The following is a 24,763-nucleotide window of genomic DNA, read 5'->3' as shown; positions in this document are numbered from 1 at the left end:
AGTGCTGGGATTAAATGAGTGCGCCACCACCGCCCGGCTTTTTTCCTATTTTTCTATATTTTATTGCACACTGAGGAACAGAGGTGTCCATGCTTATGGGAAGGCAAGTGCCAGGTTGATGCTTCCAAACTTTGTGGAATGATGAGCTCAGGCTGCCTCCCATAGCCTTCCCCTCAAGCCCCACTCATTTCATGTGCTAAAAACAATGAGCATCCTCTTGCAGAAACTTTGAAAATATGCATTCTATATCACCAGGGGCCACCCCAGTGCCTAACTGGAACTTCTCCGTGGCCAAGCTCCCCTCTTTTCCACCCACTCACACCTCCCCTTGCCTCTAGTAACCACCTTCTGGCTCCCTACTTCATGAGTTTTACTGGGAGATATCACATGACCATGAAACCTTATGGTGTTTGCCTCTCCGCTTGGTTTGGGTCACTTAGCATATCATCCTCAGTCCAAAGTTGTTGTAAATGACAGAACTTCTGTTTTTTATTGTTGCGGGGTTTTTTTTTGTTTTGTTTTGTTTTATGTTTGTTTTTTTTTTAAGACTGAATAGTTTTCTATACCATTCATACATTTTAAAATCCATTTATCTATTGATGGTCACTTGGCTGTTTTCTTATCTTTCTGCTGTAAACAGTGTGACAATGAACAAGGGAGCTGGCCTCCCCTCTCTTCAGCACATGGAGTTTTTTATCCACTAATCCGTGGGATTGCTGCTTCCCTCCATGTCTGTCTTAAATTCTTTACCAGACACAAAGCAATTCATGGGACTGAGGGCTATTAGAAATAGGTCACGGGCCACAAAGCACCGTAGTGATAAAATGCCTAGGTATTTCAGCACGTAAAATCCTCCAACACGACCATGAAAATGCCCTGTCTATCCTCCTCAAATTGTGTACGCACTTCCTGTCCCCTCTCCCTTGCCTCCACAAAACACTGACAAGCAATAGTGCAGACACCATGTTGGAGAGTGGGCTGCTCCAGAACTTCACCCCAGATGAGTCTGCACAGTTCACTGAAGTATTGGCTAGTCACAAACTCCCAATCAAGGAGACTAACGGCCATATATGAGGTGAAACGTGGGTTTTTTTTAGAGACCCCCCAAGGACAGCACCCTCCCCCTGTATTTTACTAGCTGGGATTACACACATGTGCCACCACACGCGGCTGTCAGAAAGACTCCCAGGGGCTGTTCTTCTTAGTTACCCTCCTTGGTGGCTAGCTTTCTCTCCGGATTTGAGATGTGTTATCATACCATGATATGTCTCAACCTTCTCATCATAGTTATTAGGTTCTGTTTATAGCCAGTTTTTCATCTTAAAAGTCTTTAGTTTGGACCAGCAAAATGGCTCATCAGGTAACGAGGCTTGCTGCCAAGCCTGACAACCTGAGTTCAGTCCCTAGGATCTACATGGTAGAAGTGCAGCATGGTACACACATGAAAGTGTGCATGTGTGTGTATATGTGTGTGTGTGCATGCACACACACACACACACACAAATATATTTGTTTATTTATTTATTACAGTCATCCTTTAGGTAGTTCCAGAAGACTCACTGGTCAACAAGTAGATCCTCCTTTACCATCATAAGAACAAAATAATAACATTTGCTTATCTACCCTAAAATAACACAATCTTCCTTAATCCATTAGCTTCGCCCAACTATATACCTCGAATGGCATTTCCAGGTGCCCAGCAGTAGTGCCACCCCTACACACTCACACTGTTTGTAGAAAATAACTCAGCATGATTGGAATAGGGTGGGAGTTTAGTGTTTAAATAAATGGTCAGCAGTCGTCTCCCAGAGAAAGGGGGAGAGGGACAGGGAGACTGGCTCACTAACTTCTGGGACAGGATAAAGACTTTGAAATCGAGCCGGGTGGTGGTGGCGCACGCCTGTAATCCCAGCACTCAGGAGGCAGAGGCAGGCGGATCTCTGTGAGTTTGAGGCCAGCCTGGTCTACCAAGGGAGTTCCAGGACAGGCTCCAAAGCTACAGAGAAACCCTATCTCGAAAAAAAAAAAAAAAAAATTCTTTGAAATCCCTGAACTAAATATTAGAAGGAGAAGAGGCTGGTAACTTGAGGGTAGCAGATGAGCACCATGGACATGGATTAAATTAGCATCCCCTGTGGGCACCTTCCCTCTCCTCCCCTTCATGGGGACTCTTGGGGCTAGAGGCTCCAGGATCTGGGAGCTGTTTTTCCTTCCCACAGGAGACCTGTCACAAAGACCTTTCAGGACTTGTCTAGGCATCTAAGACATATCCTAAGGGGAGGATCAAGAATTCTAAATCCTAAAAAAATAAGTCAATAAATTAAAAATAAGACCCTCTGGGTTATATTTACAAGGCACTATAAAAACTGGTTTTCTCTTCATCACGGTTTAGGCAATTTGACCAAATGTCACAAATTTAGCCATAAAAGTGTATAGTCACATGCCCTGCCTGCTCAAGCTTCCTGAGATGTTTTTTGCTGTAAACTCAGAAAACAACTGAGTTACAACAGTGATTACCTCTGTTAAGCTCCCCTCCTCTGTACACCAGCTTTCCAAATGGATTCAAATGGCTATAAATGTATGTGTTGATAAACATACAGATAGATACACAGTGAATTTGACCTAATGAACAGGACGCCCCATCCAAACTAGATCAGAGTGCATGTAGCTGACTGATCTCGCCATATAAATGTGGTATTTCAGATCATTATCCAAATCTGCGCAGTGATGGAAAAAGACTCATCATGTCACAGAGAGAACGAAGCAACATTAACATCACACTGAGTGCGCACACACGTGGGTCATGACGTGGGGAGGCTGAGAATTGTGTCCCTGCCTTCTGGCCAAGATCAGTGCACAAAGCAGGAAGCAGCTCCAGTGAGAGCGTCCTGTGCTAAGGATGCCCATTTGCAACACTGCCATCAGAACCCACACCCTTCATTCAAAGCAAACACAAACATATAATTGCTGTTGGTGGACACTGAGAAAACAGGACTCCCCTACACTGCCGGTGGAGAGTGAACCCACACAGCTGCTGTGGGAAACAATCTGGTGAGTCTTCAAACAGCTAAGCACTGAGTGTCTATGTGAATGAACAATTCCACTTGGGGGTATCTACTCAAAATACTGAGAGCAAGGACTGGAACAAATCTTCATTACATCAGTGGCCTTAGAGTAATCAAGTACACAGAGATTAAAAAGTAGAATGGTGGCTCCCATGGGCGTGGGGACTTGAGAATACTGACGGTGCTTAATGGATAAGGAGTTCCAGATGGAGAAGAGGAAAAAGTCTCTGAGATGGATAGCAGGGATGGGTGTGCAACCAAACTATGCTCAAAAATGGTTCAAATGGGGCCCCATGGGGTGGCTCAGCTGGTAAAGTGTTGGGCACACAAGAATGAGGACCTAAGCTCAGATTCCTAGAAGCCATGTAGAAAAGATAGGCAGATCTATAATCCCAGAAGGAAGATTATAGGCATACACAGGAAGCAACTGAGAGATTAGGGGGAGGGCGTTGCTGGCAGTTGAATCTGGCAGAAACAGCAAGCCCTGGGTTCAGAAAGAGAAGGAGACTCTGTCTCAAAAAATCTAATGAAGTGTGACAGAAGAAGACACCAATGTCAGCCTCTGGCCTCCTCTGCACACACATGCCTACCCATGCCCATGCACACACACAAATATATACACATGCATGCATCTCACAGTAACACAAAAGGCTAAAGTGTTAATGTCTGCATCAGAATAACAAAGCAAAAGTTTTGGTTTTTTAGACGATAATGAGCTATCCTATCTTCACAAGGATGCAAATAAATGGAATCTCTCAAATACGCACTGCCGATCAGAAGCAAAATGCTGTGATCTCCCTGAAAACCAGCTGGCCATACCTTAGAGCATAGGCATGTAGTCACACAGCCCAGCAAACAGACTGCTGCAGATTTATGTCAAAGAGTTGCAGGTGACATTTGAGCAAAAGTTGATTTAAAAAAAAAAAAAAACCTGACCATAGCAGCTCTATGTATAATAGCCCAAACCTGCAAGCAACCAAATGTCCTCCAGGGTCACAGGATGATACAAACTCACATACTCATTCTACAGAACACTAGTTAGCAAAAACGAACGAGGTGTGGATACCTGTGGCACACTGGCTACCTCTTGTGAGCATTGGGTTAGATGAAAAGGAAAGAAGTCTCAAAAGATCACATGTTGTATGTACGACTCCATGCTATATAAAATTCTTAAGCAGGGCGGGGCAGCTTGCACCTTTAACCTCAGCACTTGGGAAGCAGAGGTAGGCAGATCTCTATGAGTCTGAGGCCAGTCTGAAATACATTGTGAGTTTCCAGACCAGCCATGGAAACCTGGTCTCAAAAAAAATCCTAAGAATGAGAAAATTTTAGGCATGAAGATGAGATCAGTGATTGCCAGCACTTATGATAGTGGAAGAAAAGTAGGGAGATAAACAAATATATCATAGTTTGTCTCCTCATCCATGAAAGATACAGGCGACTGTTCTCCATCAGAGTTTCCAAAAATCATTCCCATGTTCCCATTCATGAACACAAGAACACATGTAATTCAATGACAATTTCCTAATTCTACTCACCTCAACCTCCAAGGGACACACAAGACACTCACTGACCACCTGCCATATCTCAGCCCCTGACCACCCGTTTTATCTATTTTCTTCTGGAAGGCTTCCCCTCCTTTCTAGCGAGAGATTTTGACACAGCACCATCTACAAGAGAGAGTGTTTAATCATCTTCCATCTATTTCCAAACCTCTTTTACAATTCAATATTAAAATACGGGATGCTGAGTGGAAACAAGCCCAGTCTATACACCTGAACTCAAGCATACAATTTTGTAGACTATTATGTTCACTATTGGATTTGTCAAATAAGACACTTCCCTGACATACAGTGGTTCTAAGCATAAACCACTCCTCTACACTGCCTTTATTGTCTAATGAAGAAGGCAAGCAAGTAGGTAAAGAGACATGAGGTCCCAAGGCAAGATGAAAAGTGACCACTTCTAGCTATCAACGGTGACTTTGAACTTCCCACCCATAAGTCATTCAACTAGCGTTTATGCCACCCATCCTTGGGCTAGTTTACTCAACTTACGCAAAACATTTTCAGTTACTTACCCAATACGGACCATCTCTTTCAGACACCATCTTACGGTGAGCATGACGTGGTAAAATCTACGGATCCTGCTTGCCTCGCACATCTCTTTAATCTAATTTACCACTGTTCAAGTATATCTAAATTAGTTAATGCTTTGATGATGCGAGCTCATTACAGCATCTGATAAACATCCCTGCTGAAGATGAGTTCTTCAGCAATCAGCTCCTTTTATTCTCCGGGGTCTTTTTATTATTTGTTCTTAGGAGAATACAAGAAGCCACACTTCCCCACCCTAGAAAACCATTTTCAGTCACAACACAGAGATTCGAAAGGACCTCAAATGGATTCTGTCTTAGTAGCAGCGCTGATGTTCAACATCACCCTCCCCTCATCCACTCAGCACCTCCCACAGCCAGGTCACCCACAGAAACAGGGTCCTTCACAGGCTGCCGCCACACACCTGTCACTTTCAATCACATGGAAGTCTTTCCCAGAGAAGATAACGTCAGTCTGTGACATGGTGTACACAGGCAACTTGTCCTAAATCCTCCTCCGTCCCCCTACTCCAACCAAAAAGGTTGTTCTGAAATCTCCCTCTCCCATCCCTTCTCCCTTCTCTCCCTCTCCTAGCCCCACCCCCCCCACACACACACATACACTCCCTCTCCCTCTTCCTCTCCCCCACATGACACGTCACAGAACTTGACACAGGAGGACACAGATACAGACAAGTAGGCACAGGGGACCTGCTCCATCCTCACTTCACCCTGTGGCAGCTGGAGGTGCAATAGCTTGTTTCATCTGAGATTCCACTTCCCTACCATCCTCTGGCCCAGCCAACACACACACCCTCCCTTAGCCACATCATCGCCTTGGACATTTTCCTGAGGTTCACCGGTTAGCTAAAGTCACCCTATGCAAGCTGCTCTGAGAAGCACCCCCTAAACTCCCAGTGGTTTCAGAAGCGAATTCAGGGTGTATCTGCCCAGACCTTTGTCCCAGTGACCGTGATGAACACTCTCAGTAATGGATTCCCTAATTGCAAAGTCTCTAGGGCAGGACAGCCCATTTTCCCTTCATCTGTAAAGCTGGAATCCCAAAGGGACAGTCCCCAAAGTGAGGAATGAAGTCTTGGGGATCTGGTTCATAAGTTTGTCTCCCAGACCTTGGGGGAGGACCCTGAGCACTGTATCTACCACTGTCATCTTTCTTGGTCTGTAACAATAGGCAGCTTCCTAACTTGCACAAGGCTGGGGTGGCCCCCAGACACCATCAGAAGACAACACGCCAGGGTGGGAAATCAGCTGGTAACCTGGTATTTGTTCAGAGTGTACAGTGCGAATTACATTACGGGAAAAAATTTAAATTATTCTCTGAGGTGGTAGGGGTGGTGGGGGCAGGGGTAGGAGTGGACATTTCAATGGCCATTAGTAATGTTTGCTTCCTCTCCACGCACTTCCCCCCAGACACTCCTCTTCCTGCAGAGTGGCCCTGGAATGTCTGAGGGCATAGCCATACCTAGACAAGAAGTGACTGAATTAGGACGGTTTAACCTATGGAGTTTGCCAGCTTTCCTAATTTCTAATTCCTTGTTAGCAACCCTCACTTCCTAGCTAGCCTGGTGCTTGTAACTTCATTCTCCTTTTCCGAAAGAGTCCTTCCGGAGGTCCAGGCTCATCATGCATTCCCACCTGTAACTCACTAAGTGCCTCCTGGCATGCCCAGCCTACCCAGTGAATTAATGGAAGCACCAGTGTCGCTGCAGACACCTAGCATCGCTGACGATAATCAGCAACCTATGGTTCTCAGGAAATAGCTAACGAGAAAACAATTTGTAAGACACCACACAATACCCTAAACCAGCAAGGTAGCAGCTCGGTTTTTTGCAGGGTTGTGTATCAAAATGAATATGGATATTGGGAGATATTACTGAAGAACGCTGAAAGCTGCTGTTATTTGAAGTGTGCACATGGGGATCGAGAGAAGGCTCAGCAGTTAATGTCTCTGCTCTTCCAGACTTTGCTTCCTTGAATCCACACTGTCTGAAACTCTTGCCCCAGAGGATCTGACACCCTCTTCTGACTTCTGTAGGTTCCTGCATTCATGTGACATAGGTACACACACAAAAACACACACATATAAATATTTAAAAATCTTTCTTTCGCGTGCACGTGACATGGCTTATGAAGACTCTTTTGTGGGTCAGAGGATGCTGCAAGAATCTGTTAGGGGAGGTTAAGTTTCTGGACCTGCTACTTCAACAGAACATCTTCTCTCAAGAATTCTAGTCCTCAACAAGGCTCTGATACCTCACAAAAGATATACATGCAGTGCCCAGCAATATAGTCAAGTCTCAGACTCCGGGACGTGTTTCTCCCAACCATCAGGTTTGCTGACACGATTACAGCCCCCTCCTCACTGACCCACCCGAGTCTTTCTGTGTCCCTGGAATACAAAAGTAAATCAAGACAATGAGTGTCATTGTCGAGGAAAGAAGTGGGCAGCACCAGGAGCAGGAGGCCCTACGGATGTGTCAACTGCAAGGACATAGGAAGGCTCAGAAAAATGTGGTCCTCCCATGGGATTCTGGGAGACTGGTGCTTGGCAACAAAAATCAGGAAGCTGGAAAGGGGGCCACTTGAGGGAGAAACTTGAAAAATGCTTTCGAAAAAATATCACCATCTGGGTTTTAAGTCAAAGATGGATAACTAAGTGATAATGGCAAACAGACTGACGGAAAAGAAGAGGCGGCTGGAGCAGAGGGCAGGGCGAGAAGGCCACACATGGGTGTTCTCGAGGAGGAGCCACAATAGAATACGAGCAGAAGCACTGGCCTAGCAGGAGAGAAGGGACTCCGGAGAAAGCCACGCAATTAGAGCAGGAAACAGTTCACACACAGCCTTGGGACACTAGCATGGGAGTGGCAGGAGGTCAGGGAGCCTCCTTCCCCCAAAGAGTCACTTTTCAACATAAATCAGAACACAAATCCTCCGTGGAGCCCACACCCACAACTCCAGCTACTCTTTATCTGGCCCTGCCCACCCCCTAACCTGTCACCTATCTTCCTCACCAAGCACCCACCACACCAGCCTTCTGTAGCCCCTCTGATACAGGAAGTTCCTGCCCTCTCCCTGGACTCTTGGGCCTTCTGATTCCCCTATTTAGCACACACTGCACTGCTCACTCTAGTCACATGCCCGTGTGTGCATGTATGCACACACACAGAGACACACACCACTCTCCAGCACAGCAACACGCTGCTCTAGCACAACCTTGTGCTGCTCGAACACACATCACAACCTGGAATTTTCACTTTTGTTTGTCTGCCTTCCCCCATTTCCTAGACTAGGGGAAGGTAAGGGTCTGGGGCCTCTTTTCTTGATCTCTGATATCACAGTACATGGAGCCAAATGAAGACTTATGACAAAGGGGGAAACTGTAAATGTTTGACCTTTCTAAGATTGGCTTCAATCGGAACAAGAAGCCTAAAGCCAGATTGCATGAAGTTCTGGAGAGGCAGTCTTAAGACAACTTCTCTGAACCACACACACCCAGGTGTGTGTGTGGAGGTCTGTGGGGAGGGGGGGGGTGCATTGCTGTATCTATGTCTTCCAAAGCTGACTTTCTAGAACACCTAAATAAAACACTCTGACCATATCTCATTTCAATTCTTCTACCAAGGTTCTCACTGTTGAGACTTAAACCATCAGGCCTGAGATATCCCCTTAGTTTATGTTTAAGAACAAAATGTAAAAGCTAATTGTGAGGCCAGCAAGATGGTCCCTCGGGTAGAGGCACCTGCCATCAACCCTGATGACCCGAGTTCTGACTTGGAAAGCCACAGAGTGGAAGTAGGTAGCCAGCTCCTGCATGTTGTCCTCTGACTCCCATACACACATATGGCATGTGCTCCCACGTCCATGTGTGTACACAGGGATGCGCACACACATGAAGAAGTAATCAGATGTAATAAAAAATCAAGTCAGTTACTTCAAATTATTTATTGAAAACACCCCAAATCATGAGATGGTCACTGAAATCAGGGAAGCGAAGTGATGCAGACTTAAGAACACTTGGTTATATAGCCCCAAAAGCTTTCCAGACACTGCAGGGATGGGCAGAGTGGCCGCTGGCCAGGCAAGATAAAATAGTTCCCGTGGTCTTGTTTGTTCTGTGGCTACACTGTACCACCTTGGAATTTGCCTCCTCTGAAAGCAAGAAGGTAAAAAGAGAAACAGATTAAAAAAAAAAAAAGCCAAACAGAGAGAGTGGGAAAAGCTGAGAACAAGAGCTGTTAGAAGCCGGCCAACTTCAGCAAGCCTGGCTTCAACAACACTGGCAGAGATTCCCAACAGCTGGCAACGGGTAGGAGGATGCTCAAGCGCCTGTGTCTAAGTCAGGACACAGACGGTGTTGCCGCCACATTTGCAGAGAACAAACTCACACAAAGCGAACATGTGGCCCAGAGGCTGACTCCAGGAGGGGCTTCTCCTGATCCCACTCTCTAAGCCAGAAATAGCTGCACACGTTAGAAAAGACACCATCGCCTCCACACCCTGACCCCACATACTTCAGTCTTCCCCAGAGGCCAGCGGAGAGGAGTGCCCAGAAGCGCCACAGTGCTCAGAAGCCCTGCTTATTTGGGAGTTTGTATAGACTTGAAGCTAGTGAAGGGTTCTATTGGGTTTCTAAGTCAAAGCTTTTGATCGAGTGTGCCAGTGGGTCTCTATTAATCTGTGCTTCTGGGATATCAGATGATGGCTACTGGATCTGGGTTTCTATGAGCAAAGGAACTCTCAAAGGTCAGGACTTACCTAGACATAGTTACCACTATCCTTGAGTACGGAAAAAAAAGGACCAAGAAATACTGAGATTTTCATACTATAAAGTTCAAGGAAGACAGCAGGGCAGGAATGGCCCAAATAGCCCTTGAGAGTGCCCAAGAAAATGGAGTTCTAGTGACTGAGCAATGGGACAGTCACTGTAATTTATCAACCACTAAGGTGGGAAAATCCCAAACTCACTGAGATCGGCCACTAACAAATGCTAAGCAAATACATTATATGGCTTTTAGCACAGAATCTGCTAAAGCCATGCACAGTGCCAAGACGGCAGAGCCAACATGGCAGAGCAAATCACCCCATGTAGGAGCTTTAACTTCCGCATCAGCAAAGTGACAGAGACTGGTCAATAACCTCCAAGGTGTCCTCACAAAAACTACCCAATGATGTGGTCAAGCAAGGCCAGTCAGGAGTCAAGGGTGTTCAGGGTCATGAGAGGCCAGTCATGGGGGATGCAGAGCTACAGACAGAGAAAGGGCAGGCCTCGGGGCAGGATTTCCTTCAGCAGGAACCAGAAGTTGGTGGGCCTCTGTGGGAGTCCGGAAGGAGATGTCTGCCTGGTGATACCAGAACAAAGCCACCAAGTCACTTACTGCCTCAATAGGAAACTTCTTCCCAGAGCTAAGAAATGGCCCTGGGACTTAAACAGTCCAAGCAGACAACCTGAGACCTGTCCCCAGACCCCCCAAAGAAGTCCAAGACCCAGGGAGTGTGCTCAGTCAAATATTATATATATATATATATATGTATGTATGTATGTATAAAATATACATAAGCCAGAAGACCCAACTATTGGAAAGGCTAATGGAGGAGGAATTAGATTAGGCACCTAATGCATAGATCAAGTCTCCAAACATCAGATTATAACTTTATTTAGGACACTCAATGATCCCAGAACAACCAGCGTCCCTCGGTAAAATACTGAGACTGCGATAAAATGATAATAAAAACATAACACGCAGCAGGACTAGAGGATTAACTTAGATCCAGCTGATAATGAGCTACTGCGAGAACTCCACTGTCCACCAGTGCACAACATGCAGCCCTCGGAGCTGACAGTGTGAGTCCCCACCTCTGCAGATGCTGCAAAAATCTCCCGGGACTGACCAGAAAAGGGAAAATTAAAGTTTTTCGTTCCTATTAATGTGAGGTTAAAAAAAAAAAAACCAACGCACTGCTTTGAAAAATAAAAATGAGACAATAAATCCCAATTTTATTATTATCACAATTATTAAGGCTAAGCTTCTAGACATTAAGTATATCTGAAAGTTGCTGACTAAAATGTGAACTCTTACCTCTCCTTTACAACCCAGTTCCATGCCTATGTAATTATGCATTACATCAGTGCATCCCATTTGCTTGACAAGACTGACTTTCTTGGAATCTAAAGGTAAAGCAGTCTCTAGTAGTCATATGGATTTTTCATATGTGTGTGGAATGTATCTGTCCCCATTTCCCTCTCTCTTGTCACCCACTCTCCTCTCTTGCACCCTATCTGCCTCCTACTGGTTCCGTAGTATAAAAACGGAACTAGCGAACAGTCCATTGGTTCCACTCCCGACATATACCAGAAGGTAAATGAGCACACAGCAAGGACACCTGCCCACCAGGTTCACGTCACAGTATCATCAGAGCCAAGAAACAGTACCAGCTCAGGTTCCCATTAACATGGAAAATGTTTAAGATGTGGTGTACATTAAAAATGGAGCAATATTCAGCCATGAAGAAGAGCGAAATTACATCAAACTAGAAGTCAATATATTAAGTAAAGTACACCAGACTCGGGAAAGCAGATATCCGTATTTTCTCTCTTGCACGGAGATAAGTATTCGAAGAGTTAAAAGAGTCTTCAGCCAGAAAATAAACACTGTAGATTGGCTGCCTGGCTTCTAATGCACATCTTTCCAGGCTTACCCATTCCTGAGCCTCATCTCTGCTAGCTTAAAACCCCACCACCACACTACAATGCCTACTGATGATTCAAGATGAACATGAAGCCCAGACCATCGTCAAGACTACAGCAGAGAACAAAGAGCCTGGCTTTGCAGACCTGCTGCTTGAGGGCCCTTCACCCTCAGTTGCGGGAAGCTGTGCCAAGGCTGCAAATTGGATTTGTAATACCTACATCCCAACTCTGCGCAAATCAGCATTGGAGACGCTCACCCAGCTTGCCAGTCTTACCAGGCTGCGTCTCCAGGGTCTGTTTCTCTTCTCTCATGATAGTGGACCACCACGCTTTACTGCATTTAAAAACTAAAGTGAGTCTGTGGTTAAGCTTAGGACTATCCTGACATCATTAAGACTAGAGCAAACCAGCTTCCTAAAGATAAGCAAACAGAAAGGAGCCCCGAAGTCTATAACAAAAGACACAACGGCACCCATATTTCCTTCTGAAATGGATTCCTAGTAGAATAGGAAAACAATTTTATGTCCTTTCTTTGTGCAAAAAAAGAAAATACAAAAGATTACCTCTACAGAGTTGTGAACACAAGGTGGCCAGCATAGCATGAAAATGCTATGTGGACGCTAAAAACAGAAGCTAAAATTGTGCTGGCAAGAAGGAAAAAGAGAGAAAGTAGACACAACAAAAATATCATTAAGTTGAAAACGTGCTTCCATAGTTCAGCTCCCGTCTCCCCAAAAGACAAAACAATCCAGCTCCTGGATTCTGTTCTATACCGAAAAGAGAAAAGAATAATACTGGCAGACACAAATGAAGAAAGTTTTAGAAAGACCACAACTGAAGGTTTCCCTCGTGGATCCAAACAAAATGATGGGGAATTTCAAACATATTTATATCCACAGATAACCTGGAGTTATACAAACATTTCTCTACAATCTTTAGAAAGACATTTCTCCATAGTGATACCAAAATAGAAACATACAGGCATTTTAACCATCAGAACACCACAAGGACTCAGTCAAATCAACCCAGTCAAAAGAATCCAAAGTCCTTGTAAGACGCACTTGGACGAGGTACTTTATTCTGAGCTATGAGCAGAGGTCAGGGAATAGTTACCACCAGCATTTCGCCTTCTGGAATTATCAAATTATCCAGATGATCTAATTTTCCCTAAGGCAAATCTCATATATTGGTTTATTTTTAAAAAGACTGCTACAGTGACTAAAATTTAAATTTTCATTTGAAAAATACTAACGCCTGAAAGGCATTAGTAAAAATAAAACAATCATTAGTAAAATCAAAAGTATATAGTATTATTGTATAATTCAAGACAACATCCCAATCTGTTATGAATTCTTCACATTTTATGGTGGGGGTGGGCTACCTTAATTATAAAGGTTACCAGGGTTATTATTTCCCCGAGAACCACTTTAAACAACTGAGATTGTCAAAACTACGTGAAAAGCGTAAATAATTAAGAGATAGTATGCCTCACAGTCAAGAGGCCAACACTAAAGCACTGAAGTAAATGCTGAAAGGGCTTGGGATTAAATCCATCACAGATACAGATGGACCCCAGCAGAACACACAGCAAACTGTCAATGGGACTTAGAACTCACAATGAGATTAAACACCAGGCTTCCAATTTGCTTGGCATACTCTAGTTCTAATTTGTACAGTGTATGTACAAAATACAACAACACACATGAATTAAAAAACGATTATAAGGGTTTATATACCAAAATACAGTGAACTAGGAAAAGCCAGACATGAAGACATTCACCCCCCGAATCCATAGTGTACTGATTCCAGGATCCATTGTAGATTCCCAAACCCACAGGTGCTCAACACTTCACCCCACACATCCTCCCGGGTGATTTTAATCTTCTCTTTTTAATTGCCATTAATTTCTTAGGAATTAATTATTTTTAATTCCTAATTTAACACAAACACTATGGAGATAAAGGCTATGCTTTATTTTGCAGGGAACAATGCCAAGAAAAGGCTCTGCATATGTTCAAAACAGATACAATTTTTCCTCCAAACATTTATGATAACTGTATTTACAAACATCCGATGAGAGACCAGTGACGAGACGCTCCCCCGGGATACAGGAACGAACTGTAGCACGGGTTCTATGTCTATATCCATGCATTTTGCACATTTGCTGGGACTTAGTTTAACCATAGTTTCCATTGCAACATATGCTACCGGCTTCTTAGTGAGGTCAAGTAGCCAGTCTGCAATGATTCTGACATAAAATATTAAGTGAAAAATGGCAGGACACAGCATAGATGTGTAATTATAGACAGAGCTATAGAAGAGTGGCCATTTTAAACATATTTAACGTACTACCTCTAATCTAGGATATCATTAGTTACAATATACATTTTATAGTTCGCGAAAAATGCCATGTTTTGTTACATAGAACTACAAGTCATCAAATGAGTTCTTCTAAAATTAATTTATGCACATATTTTATCGTGTATCACAGAGATTTTTACATGTCTTTCTGTGTACACAACGGCTTTGTCTCCTAAAGGCAGCTCAGAATGAACTAATTTTGGGATCAATTATTTCATGCAGCATGCACTGAAATGACAATAATTTAAACCACTGTGACCAAGATCACAGATACAGAGGGAGAGAATCTGCCAAGACAGAGTGAAGGCCAGGATGGAGCTTCTGAAATAAAAGGGGGAGAAAATCGTACCTTAGAACTGAGGGCACAGTAACAGTTTAATACAAAAACTATACTCTTTTTTTTTTTTTTTAGTAAGGCTGTGACTTATTTTCTTAATCCTACTTGGCATTTTCTTGTGTTTTAATTAGTATACTTTTAACAATTCGAAAGAGTTCTCTAAGTGAATGCTTACTTGGGTCAATTAAACATCTTGTCCCTCAGACAAGTGTATTAGTTCTTCTCCTGCTCTGTCCTGGCCAGAGCTATGTTCATGGTAGCTACGGCAGGAGAATGGCAAGAACCAGATTCTGTGATTGCATAACATGCTTCAGCTTGGAATTTGTCTGTTTGGGGACAAAGAGGGAGAAGATGAGATCAGTGCAGGAAAGAAGTCACGTGGTCAGCAGCAAGGAGGCTGGGGAGGTTTTCAGTTTGGTCTTGGGCTTATCTTTTTTTTTAAGATTATTTAATTATAGCAGGACCCAGGGGATATTTAATAACCTGCACATCACAATCTGGAGAGAAAACTACAGACCCTAGAGTAACTCAGTAGTCGGAAATCCATTAATTTTATTACTGTGTCATCTTCCAGGGAATACTGTGGTCTATGTAGTGTGTACGGAAGGGAGAGAGAAACGAGAGAAGGTAGGAGGGTGTACTAGCTGAGCAGTGAGGTGTAGGTGGTAGATGAATATATCAATATTTTTATTAATTGAGGTTTCTGATTAAATTTTTCTGGCTCCTTAGTATTCTGCTCCAAACCACAATTTCATACACACACACACACACACACACACACACACACACACACCCATATCCTCTGCCCACACCCATCTCCGAGGAAGGAGGCAGAGAGCGTGTCATTTTGTGAACAAGGAGACGATTGGTTTAGATTGTATAGCTACCATTCTCAGAAATAAGCCAGAAGCATATGGAAAACGTCTGCTCCCTGCCTGCCACTTCCACACACACCTTACACTTGCTCTCTAAGTTCCTATTTCATGTTCAAAGCTAAAACCACTACCAGCAAGGCATACCTCCAAAATTTTAAAAAAATAAAAAAGGCAAGTCTCCAAGGCACACTTGCTATTATCAGAAAATTGCCACGAAACAAAGTGCCCGAAAATTCCTCCTAAAAGTAAACCAAATGAGTTGGAAATCGTGTAGCTTTTCAACAAGTACTGAGTGAAAGATAGTTAGAACTCTAGATTTTGGAAAGAGAAGCTAGGCCATTTTAAAAAGCAATATAAAAACATAATTTAGATGGTAATGCTGTGTGTGTTCTGAAAAAGCCTCCACTCCATAGTAAATAAAACATTCTCCCTGTCTTCAACCACAGGTTTGAAATTAGGAAAAGGCCACTTGGACCTAAATGCTCAGGGACTTACGTAAAGAGGCACTTCCCTGCAGCTCAACTCCATGGCTCCTGCATCTGTAATGGAAACAAGACAAGCGTTATGGCGGGAAGCCTGTCACCAGCCCTCAGAGTCCTCTGGGGCCCACATTTCAGTGTCAACATTACGGAGGAAGGAGTACAATAATTAAGAAAGCTACAGAGATTATATGTGCATGTGTGCACACACACACACGCACACACACGTCTGATGACCAGGGTTGTAGATCAGGGGTGGAGCACATGCCTCGCCTATACCAAGGCCTGGAGTCCATTCCCAACCACCCCCTTTAAGAAGGAATATAGAAAAGAGTCATTCTGTTATACAAAAATTATTCTCCCCAAGAAAACAGAAAGGCAGCCCTTCAAAAACTTAAACACGCTCAGTAATTTGATATCTAAGAGTATACACAAAAGAATTGAAAATGGACTCAAAGGAGTCAGTAATTCTATTCACAAGAGTCAAAGTGGGGAAGCAACCTGAAACCCAGTAGCCTGTCCACAGACAATCAAAATGCAGAAGACATGATGCAATAGAATCGTCTTCCTCCACATGCTGCAACATGAAGGGGACTGAAGGGTTGTGTGCGAAGACAAAAAAGCCAATTGCAAAAGGAAAAATACCCTTGTCATTCCACTTATATCTAACTGAGTAAATTCACAGAGACAGAAAGCAGAATACAAGTTACCAAGGCCTGGAATTGCTGTTCAGTAGATGCACGACTTTTATAAAAACACAGTCCTGAAGATGGATGACCGTGATATTATACAGTGCAAATGTGCTTAATGCAGTTGAATCACATGTTCCAAACGGAACAAATGATAGATCTTATATATATATATCTCACCATAACACAAAGACATAAGTTACATACAGTATGTACCTAAGGCAAAATAAGAAGTAACTGCAAAAAATATTCCAATTATGTGTGTGTAATGACATATATATATGATGTATATGCATGCATACCTACATACACATATAGTCTCACCTTTATTACTTCAGATTAGTTTCTACACATACGTAAATCCCATCCCTTCAAATACTCCACTGACTATCCCAGATTTGGGAGTATTTCCAAAAGCCAGAGGCACAACACAAGCGTTAGGAAAACTTCGTCGTAACTCACCCTTGTCTCACAGGCTGCTATAAGGTCTCAATCTACTTTTGCCGGGATAACACAGAGAGCATAAGACCATTCTTGACTCTCTGATACAGAAGCTAAAGGTTCTGCCCACCGGATTGCAATGGGGTGCAGCCCACCAGCAAGCTAACCAACTTTTCTACCAGTTGCCCGAAGCTCCATCTGCCGGTGCCTATCTTTTTAAAAACAGTGCACAGGGGTGTCTATGAGCAGACAGGTGGACAAATGAACTGTGATGTGTCCATACAATGGAATGTCATTCCACCTGAAAAAGGAAGGACACATGCCACAGCCTGGATGACTCCCAGCAGCTTGTCCCCAGCGAGATGAGCCAAACAGAAAGAGCAATGCCCCGTGGTTCCAGTAATACAGGATGGCAAGAGCCAAAGGTGGTTTCCATGAGCAAGGAGGGGAGATTGTTTTGCTTAATGGACTTAATAGATGCCGAGTTTCAGGTTTTACACAGTGAACATTGTCCTGCGAAGGATAATGGTAATGGAGAATAATAGTGTGCTTAATACTCCCAAGCTGAGCACACACACATGCACACACACATGCTCACGCACACACAAAATAAAAACAGTCTCAAAATAGCACCTAGATGCTGGCTTTCTGATTAATCAAAGACCCACCATTATTCACTGACCATTTTCTGTGGTCCACCAAAGGGGAGGGAAGGTGGCGTAGCCCCAGGCGCCTCAGCTGAACAAAGACAATTAAAAGCTGGGCAAAGTACAAAATGGATCACACTGAAATTCTGAAGAGGACAGACAAGGGGCATCATCACCGTCTCCCTCACCCCGAAGCTGCACCACTGCCCACTGCCAACTCTAGGTTCTGTTCACTGGCTCTGGGCTTTGGACCACAGCTCCACTCTACAGCTCTGGGGAGCTCCAGGAAGGGGGGCACAATGCAATCTGAATAGTGACATTTAGTATACTAATTCCCAGAGGGTACACTTGGCAAGAAAGAATATGAAAAGCTCTATTTTATTTATTTTGTCTAAAGGCACCCAAATTAAACATCCTAATTCTTCATACACATTCTAACATAGAAATCTCTCTGGTTCCAAGACACATGAGTCATGGTGAGAGACAGCCATCGCGATGGGGGGCAAGCCAAGGATGGACTACAGAATGTTTCTTAGCCCTGTTCTCAACCCAGCATGCCCTGTGCAGCCTCGTGTGAACCCAGCTGAGTGGGCTCCTGGATGATAATCTACTTCTGGAAAAACTAACTTCCAAACTAGACCAGTGGCTTCCAGAGTCTGGGAAAGACATCCCATGAAAGATAATACTAACAAGAAAAGAACAGAATAGGATTAGTATGAATTCCTAATAGAAACTGTTCATCAGTTCCTAGCAGAAAATCAAAATAATGTGCAACTCAAGGGCCCTGACAAAAGGAGGACTCCAAACTCCAAATTATCTTTTTGTTGGTGGTGGTGGTTTTCTGAGACAGGGTTTCTCTGGGTAGCCCAGGCTGTTGCTCTGTAGACCAGGCAGGCTTTGAACTCAGAGATCCACCTACCTCTGCCTTCCAAGTGCTGGGATTAAAGGCCAGTGCCACCACAGCCTGGCCAAACAGCAAATCATCAAGACAGGCTTTGAAAGCTGGGTTCATGGGCATTAGGACTGACCCTGACTTGCACTATGTCTTCTGTGCATCAGGACAGCAGCGGCTCTTGACCTTGCAAAGCTCACAGGTAAGCCATATGCAATCTCTACCGAAGGTGAGGGTAAAACTTGATTTCTACTTCACATCAAAAGAAATGCATTATCATGGTACCTGAGTGATTTAAATAGCATAAACAATAAAAAAAACTAAAATGTGTTTGTTTCATGAGTAAAACTGTTCCTGGCACATTTATCAAAATAAATTAAATGGGATGGAAGTTTTACTACACTCTTAGGTGAAATATAGGTATTTTCCCCTTATACAAAGAACTACAGGCAACTAAGGAATGCCGACAGCAGGAAAAACAGGCTTCCTCAGGAAGGAGCACCCCAGCTGCTTGTGTAATATCAAATAGTCAGTCCTGAACACATACATATAAGTAGCATTATACAAGCCAGGTGTGGTGCCCCAGACCTTTAATCTCAGCACTTGGGAGGCAGAAGTAGGCAGATCTCTGAGTTCCAGGCTAACCTGGACTACACAGTGAGTTCTAGGACAGCCAGGACTACATAGATGGACACTGTCTTAAAAAAAAAAAAAAGTAACAGTATACAGGCTGAGCAGGTTGCATTTATGTATACAGGAAAATATATGTATATAACAAAATTTAATGGGAAAAGGGCATTAATTTGAATGAGAGAAAAGAGGACTATATGAGACAGCTTTGGAGAGAGGAAGGGAGAAATTATATAATTAAAATATCAAAAATTGAAAGAAATACATTCTTAAAAAAAATAGGTGTTTTCCAAAACCCAGATTTATCTTCTAGATTTAAAAAAAAAAAAGCAGGGACCAAACTCAAGACTCTGGGCATTCTAAGCAAGCACACTGACACAGAATTATATTCCTGTCCTGGTTTGTGAGACAGAGTCTTAGTTATGAGCCCACGCCGGCCTTGAACTCATCCTCTTGACTCCACCTTCTAAGTGCTTTCATTACAGCCATACATCACAGCACATGGGTGGATTTTGTCTGTTTATAAAATACACCAAAAAGGAAGTAGTCCGAGGGGTATGTGAAGAGATAGGAATGGACGTAATGATGATCAATATTCAAAATACATTGTACATATTTATGAATATGTCAAAAATATTGCATGCGAACACAGGGGGTGGGTAGGTGGGTGTGCACACACGCACGTGCAATCATTATGGCCAGCAGAGTATTAATCCGCTACCCTATTAGACATGACTCAGTAATCAGTGTTGGTTCAAACTTTGAGTGTCTGAACTCGAATAGTTTATTTAGGCAAATTTAGGAGCAGCACAATTTGGTAAGAAAATTTCCCTGGTGATAATTCACTCAATTCTGTGTGCACAATAAAGTTTAAGACATGACTACACTGAAACTCTTTGCAAAGAACATGTGGCATCTTCCATAAAGATGGGTTCTACAGACAGACTAAGAAAACCAAGCTCATGGTAACGGTCTTGGGGAGGACAGTCACCAGGTTATAACCACATCTATTCCTGGCCTTCTGGGCAGAAAACATCTTTCTCTCTTTGAAGAGACAACTCAACCCTGCATGTTTAACATTCCAGGTTCCCCTAGCGCGTATCTGGGAGTGCAAGGACCTCTGTACCTCTCATGGAATACCTTTTAAAATACGTTTAAAATACATGTATAACAAAAGAACCATAGAACTGTTTTTGGTGACAATGTGAAGATATATTCTGAAAAGCAAATTGCTTCTTTAACAACAAAAACTGTTAATAATAATAAAACCAGCCATGAATAAGACAGCAGCTCTGACAAAGGTGTTTGTTTGGTTCTGGGGAGGTAGGAAGACATGCACGTGTATGTGCAGGTGCACAGAGGCCAGAGGGAGACTTCCAGTGTCACCCTCCAGCACTCTCGACCTCATCCCTTTCAGACAGTCCCTTACTGAACTGAAGCTTGCCTTCAGGCTGGCCAGAGAGCTCCCAGGATCTGCCCAGGATTACAGGCACAGCTGGTCATGCCTAATCTTTATGTGAGCGTTAAGTAGTCAAATTTGGGTCCTAATGCTTGCACAGCAACTGCTCTTAGCCAATGAGCCATCCTCACGGTCATATGAGCCATCCTCATAACCAAATGAGCCACCTTCACAGCCCCTGCTGAGTCTAAAATGTGCTGCACCTGAGATCCATTTCCTTTGTCATTTGAGCGAGATGCTATAATGAAGAACTTGAAGCCAAAGGTGTGTAGACCTGCAGCCAGTCAGAACGGCTCATTTCACAGAAGTGTTTCAATGTGGTCAAATCATTACAACTTCTACAGGAAGTACTCATAAAAGCCATTACCACATTGAGAGCCATGGGCTCTATGGTGGCAGCGTACTTTCTAAAGTTGTCAAACTTAAACATATATTACATATTTATAAATACAGAGGAATTCCAAATTTTCTGAGGTGGGAAGTATCTGTTTGTGTTAGCGTTTTCTTTGGGAGGAGGGGCAGCAAACTGAAATGACCTGTCCCTTCCAGAAAAAAAGTAGTGCTCTGGTAAGTGGGAAAAAAAAAAAAAGAAGATGCATTCCAAAGGCTGCAGACAGTAGTTGTCACAGTAAGGACATTTTGAAAAGGATCGTTTGGGCCTCGTCCTCCTCCTCCAGGGTTTAGCCCAGTACATGGATGGAACTAGAAAAGATCATATTAAGTGAGGTGGCCCAGACTCAGAAAGACAAACATCACATGTCTCTCTCATCAGAGGCTCCTAGCTCCAAATCCTCAGAGGTAAGACCACATCCTGAGTGACCACAGAAACTAAGAAACTAAAGGAAGACCGATGGCATGTTAGGGATGTAGGGGACAACTAGAGAGAAGAACAATAGAGAAGGTACAAGTGACCTGATAATGAGGGAAAGGGAGGATTCTAACTAGGAAATAGTAGGGGAGATAAACATAGAGGGAGGAGGGAGGAGGGCAAAATCCTAGTGAGAATGTCTGAGAAAGTCATGCAGAATCATACTATTAACTACCTACCTTTAAAAGCCGATGGTACACATAAGCCTGTGTATAAATACTCACATATTCTTAGCGAGGCAAAACTCCTGACAAGAGTCAAAGACCACTGAAGGACCCACCTCTACGTCCTGTGCCACCATAGATGTTCATTACTAACTCTTTACAGTAATATTATCAAGTATTGTTTAGAACATGCAAAAGACTTAGGACCTTAGCCATCATTTATTTATCTGATGCACCCGACTAATCTTTCTCTCCCCCTACTCTGTGGGGTGGGGACCCCCACACCAAACATGAGAGGCCCTCTTATGAGTCATTGACCAGGGCTGTCTAAGGGACTCCCAAAACATAAAGCCTACTGCTGTTGCCCTTTGCTTACCCCCAAGAGGTGGAAATTATGTCCCTATTGCTGAAGGCACCATGTACTTCTGACACAGGGCTCAGAGCCTCTGAGTGGGAACTGACCTGAAGGCCTCCCCGCTGAGGACCAACTTTCCTGATACCAGAGAGTGCCATGTAAACTTCCAAAGGATGGGACCAACCACCAGCCGTTCTGCCTAGCTATGACACCAGGAGCCACAACAACTAACCAGCACAATAACACTAAGGGTTACTGAGAAGTCATGGATCTTGGAGAAGAACCGACAACTGCCACATTGCTAAACCAGCATGATCCCTAATATATTCTAAATATTTGTCTTTATACCCACAGACGTGTAGTCCTACCCTCTCGTAAAGGAAACACCCCTTTGCAACAGACAGAGACCATTACAGAAAGCTATAACCAAACAGAATGCAGACTTGCGGAGCCCAGTCCCTGGGAATACATCTACAGAGCAACCCTTGCACCTAACTAAGGCTTCGGAAACATTGCAAACGAGGGGGTAGGAAAATTAAAAAAGCCAGAAAATCAGAGGGGTTGCTGGAGGATTGTGTCTCCTAGACACAATGTCAGAAGTACAAATGGTCTCACCAACATGGTGGCCTAAACATGAGCTGAGCAAAGACAACAGCAATAGACATCCCATGGTGGCCAGGGATCATGAGGCCTCAACCCTACACAAAGAGCTACAGACAACTAAGGGATGCTGAGACTGGGAGAAAGTCTTCCTCGGGGAAGAGCACACCAACTGGGTATTTAATACCGAACAGTCAGTCCCGAAAATATACACACAAGTACCATTATACAGAATGAGTAGGTCGTATTTAGGGATAATATATATAATTAATTTTAAAAGACACAATGACATTGAGAAAGAACAAGAGGAATGTGGGAGGGTCTGGAGGGAGGAAAGTAAAGGGAGAAATGGTATAGTTATATTAAAATCTCAAACGTAAGAGGAGTGTTTGTACACATGCCCACAGTTTGTAGAGTTCGACACAAAGTGTGCTTTAAGCTTGCATTTTTGGTAGCCCTCAAATCTGCATGCACTTCATAAATAGTTGGAAAAAAATAGATTAAATCTTTACTAATCTAATTTTTAAATAGATTAAAGCTTTATTAAAGCTTCCGAGAGGAGCATTTCCTAGCTTTCACATTTTGTTTGTTTGATTTATACAATACCTGCTGGTGAGTTTGCAGAAGGAAAGACAGCTATCAGGAAAGGTGAGCATTTCTTGACCAACCCTCACAGAACTGGGGGCTAGGACAAGAACCTAAGTCTCTCAGTCTCAGGGCAGCGAGCACAGAAAGTCTTAGCAAAACTCTACACAAGGAGCTATCTTCTCATCATCAAACACTTCAAACCTGTTTCAAAGTAGACAGCAATGAGAAAGAAACAAAGGATCAGAGCATCTGGCTGTTTCACACTGATGATTCTTAGGGAATAAACAAGGTTAATACAGAAACTTCACTAACACGTTTAATCCTGATAACTCTTTTCATTTTTACACAGGCTATAGAATACGCACCGTTGTGTTGGCGCGGTGTGTAAGCAAGCACATAAACACATTAAGTACAATACATGCTAACTCTTGAGTACATATTAGCATTTTGAAAATCTACTTCTAAAAAAACAGGCTTTCCCCATTGGTCAGGACTTCCTAGCAGCTTGCTTTCACATAGTCCAGGTGGGTACGGCTGATGGGGGTAAGATGCAGTTCTCCACTGCATGTGATCTGCACCCAGAGTGATGTGGTGGGTGCGTGTGATCTTACCCCAGGGTGAGATAGTGGGTACATGTGACTTGCATCCAGAGCGAGGTGGTGGATACATGTGACCTGCACCCAGGGCGAGGTGGTGGGTACATGTGATCTGCACTCTGGGGTGAGATAGTGGGTACATGTGACCTGCACCCAGGGCAAGGTGGTGAGTACATGTGACCTGCACCCAGGGCAAGGTGGTGAGTACATGTGACCTGCACCCAGGGCGAAGCGGTGGGTACATGTGACCTGCACCCAGGGCGAGGTGGTGGGTACATGTGACCTGCACCCAGGGCGAGGTGGTGCACGTGATCTGCACCCAGGGCGAGGTGCACCTTCGCCTGGCACTGTCTGTCTACGTGAGGCTATGGGAGACAGAGCTGCCTCAGCTTTGATCTCAGAAGAACCATCTAGGCCCTGACAACACGTTACTGATTTTCTACCTTCTGTTTGAAGACGCGTATCTTATTTCTGCCAGCTCAACTTCTTGCTATTCAGTGTACTCATTTAAAAGCCACTCTGATTAACACTAAATACATTTTCCGGATTAACCCTCTTTGACTCCTTAAGTAAAATAATCTTAAACCAAAATGTGTGACATTATTTTTTAAAAGATGGTTTTCCTTGAAGGTTTTAATATTTTGCAAATGCCTTAGTTTAAATGCTTGGCTCTTGCTACAGTAGACATTGAACTGTTTTTTTTTTATATATTTGTGTGCATGTGGTGTGTGACTGTATGAACACTTGAGTGTATGAATAAGTTTGCAAGCACACCATGATGCACAAACAAAGGTCACAGGACAACTTCACATGTTGGTCTCCACCTTCCACCTTGTTTAAGGCAGGGTCTCTCTGTCTCTGTCTCTCTCTGTCTCTCTCTGTCTCTCTCTCTCTCTCTCTCTCTCTCTCT

At 43.6% G+C, this 24,763-nt stretch overlaps 1 protein-coding gene across 2 annotated transcripts in view; it reads right to left on the bottom strand.

The window, feature by feature from the left end:
* The window catches only part of Arhgef28 (Rho guanine nucleotide exchange factor 28), a 295,501-nt gene that overhangs the window by 222,041 nt on the left and 48,697 nt on the right, over nt 1–24,763 (bottom strand). For both annotated transcript variants that reach the window (XM_005356442.3, XM_026783747.1), the window contains exon 2: nt 15,941–15,984. In XM_005356442.3, coding sequence (XP_005356499.2) covers nt 15,941–15,984 — 44 coding nt within the window. The remainder of the gene's footprint in view (nt 1–15,940; nt 15,985–24,763) is intronic.

This window comes from Microtus ochrogaster, chromosome 19 (assembly GCF_000317375.1).
Source record: "Microtus ochrogaster isolate Prairie Vole_2 chromosome 19, MicOch1.0, whole genome shotgun sequence".
NCBI lineage: Eukaryota > Metazoa > Chordata > Mammalia > Rodentia > Cricetidae > Microtus > Microtus ochrogaster.
Note: the sequence above shows the minus strand (reverse complement) of the source record. Positions and strands in the feature narration are given on the sequence as shown.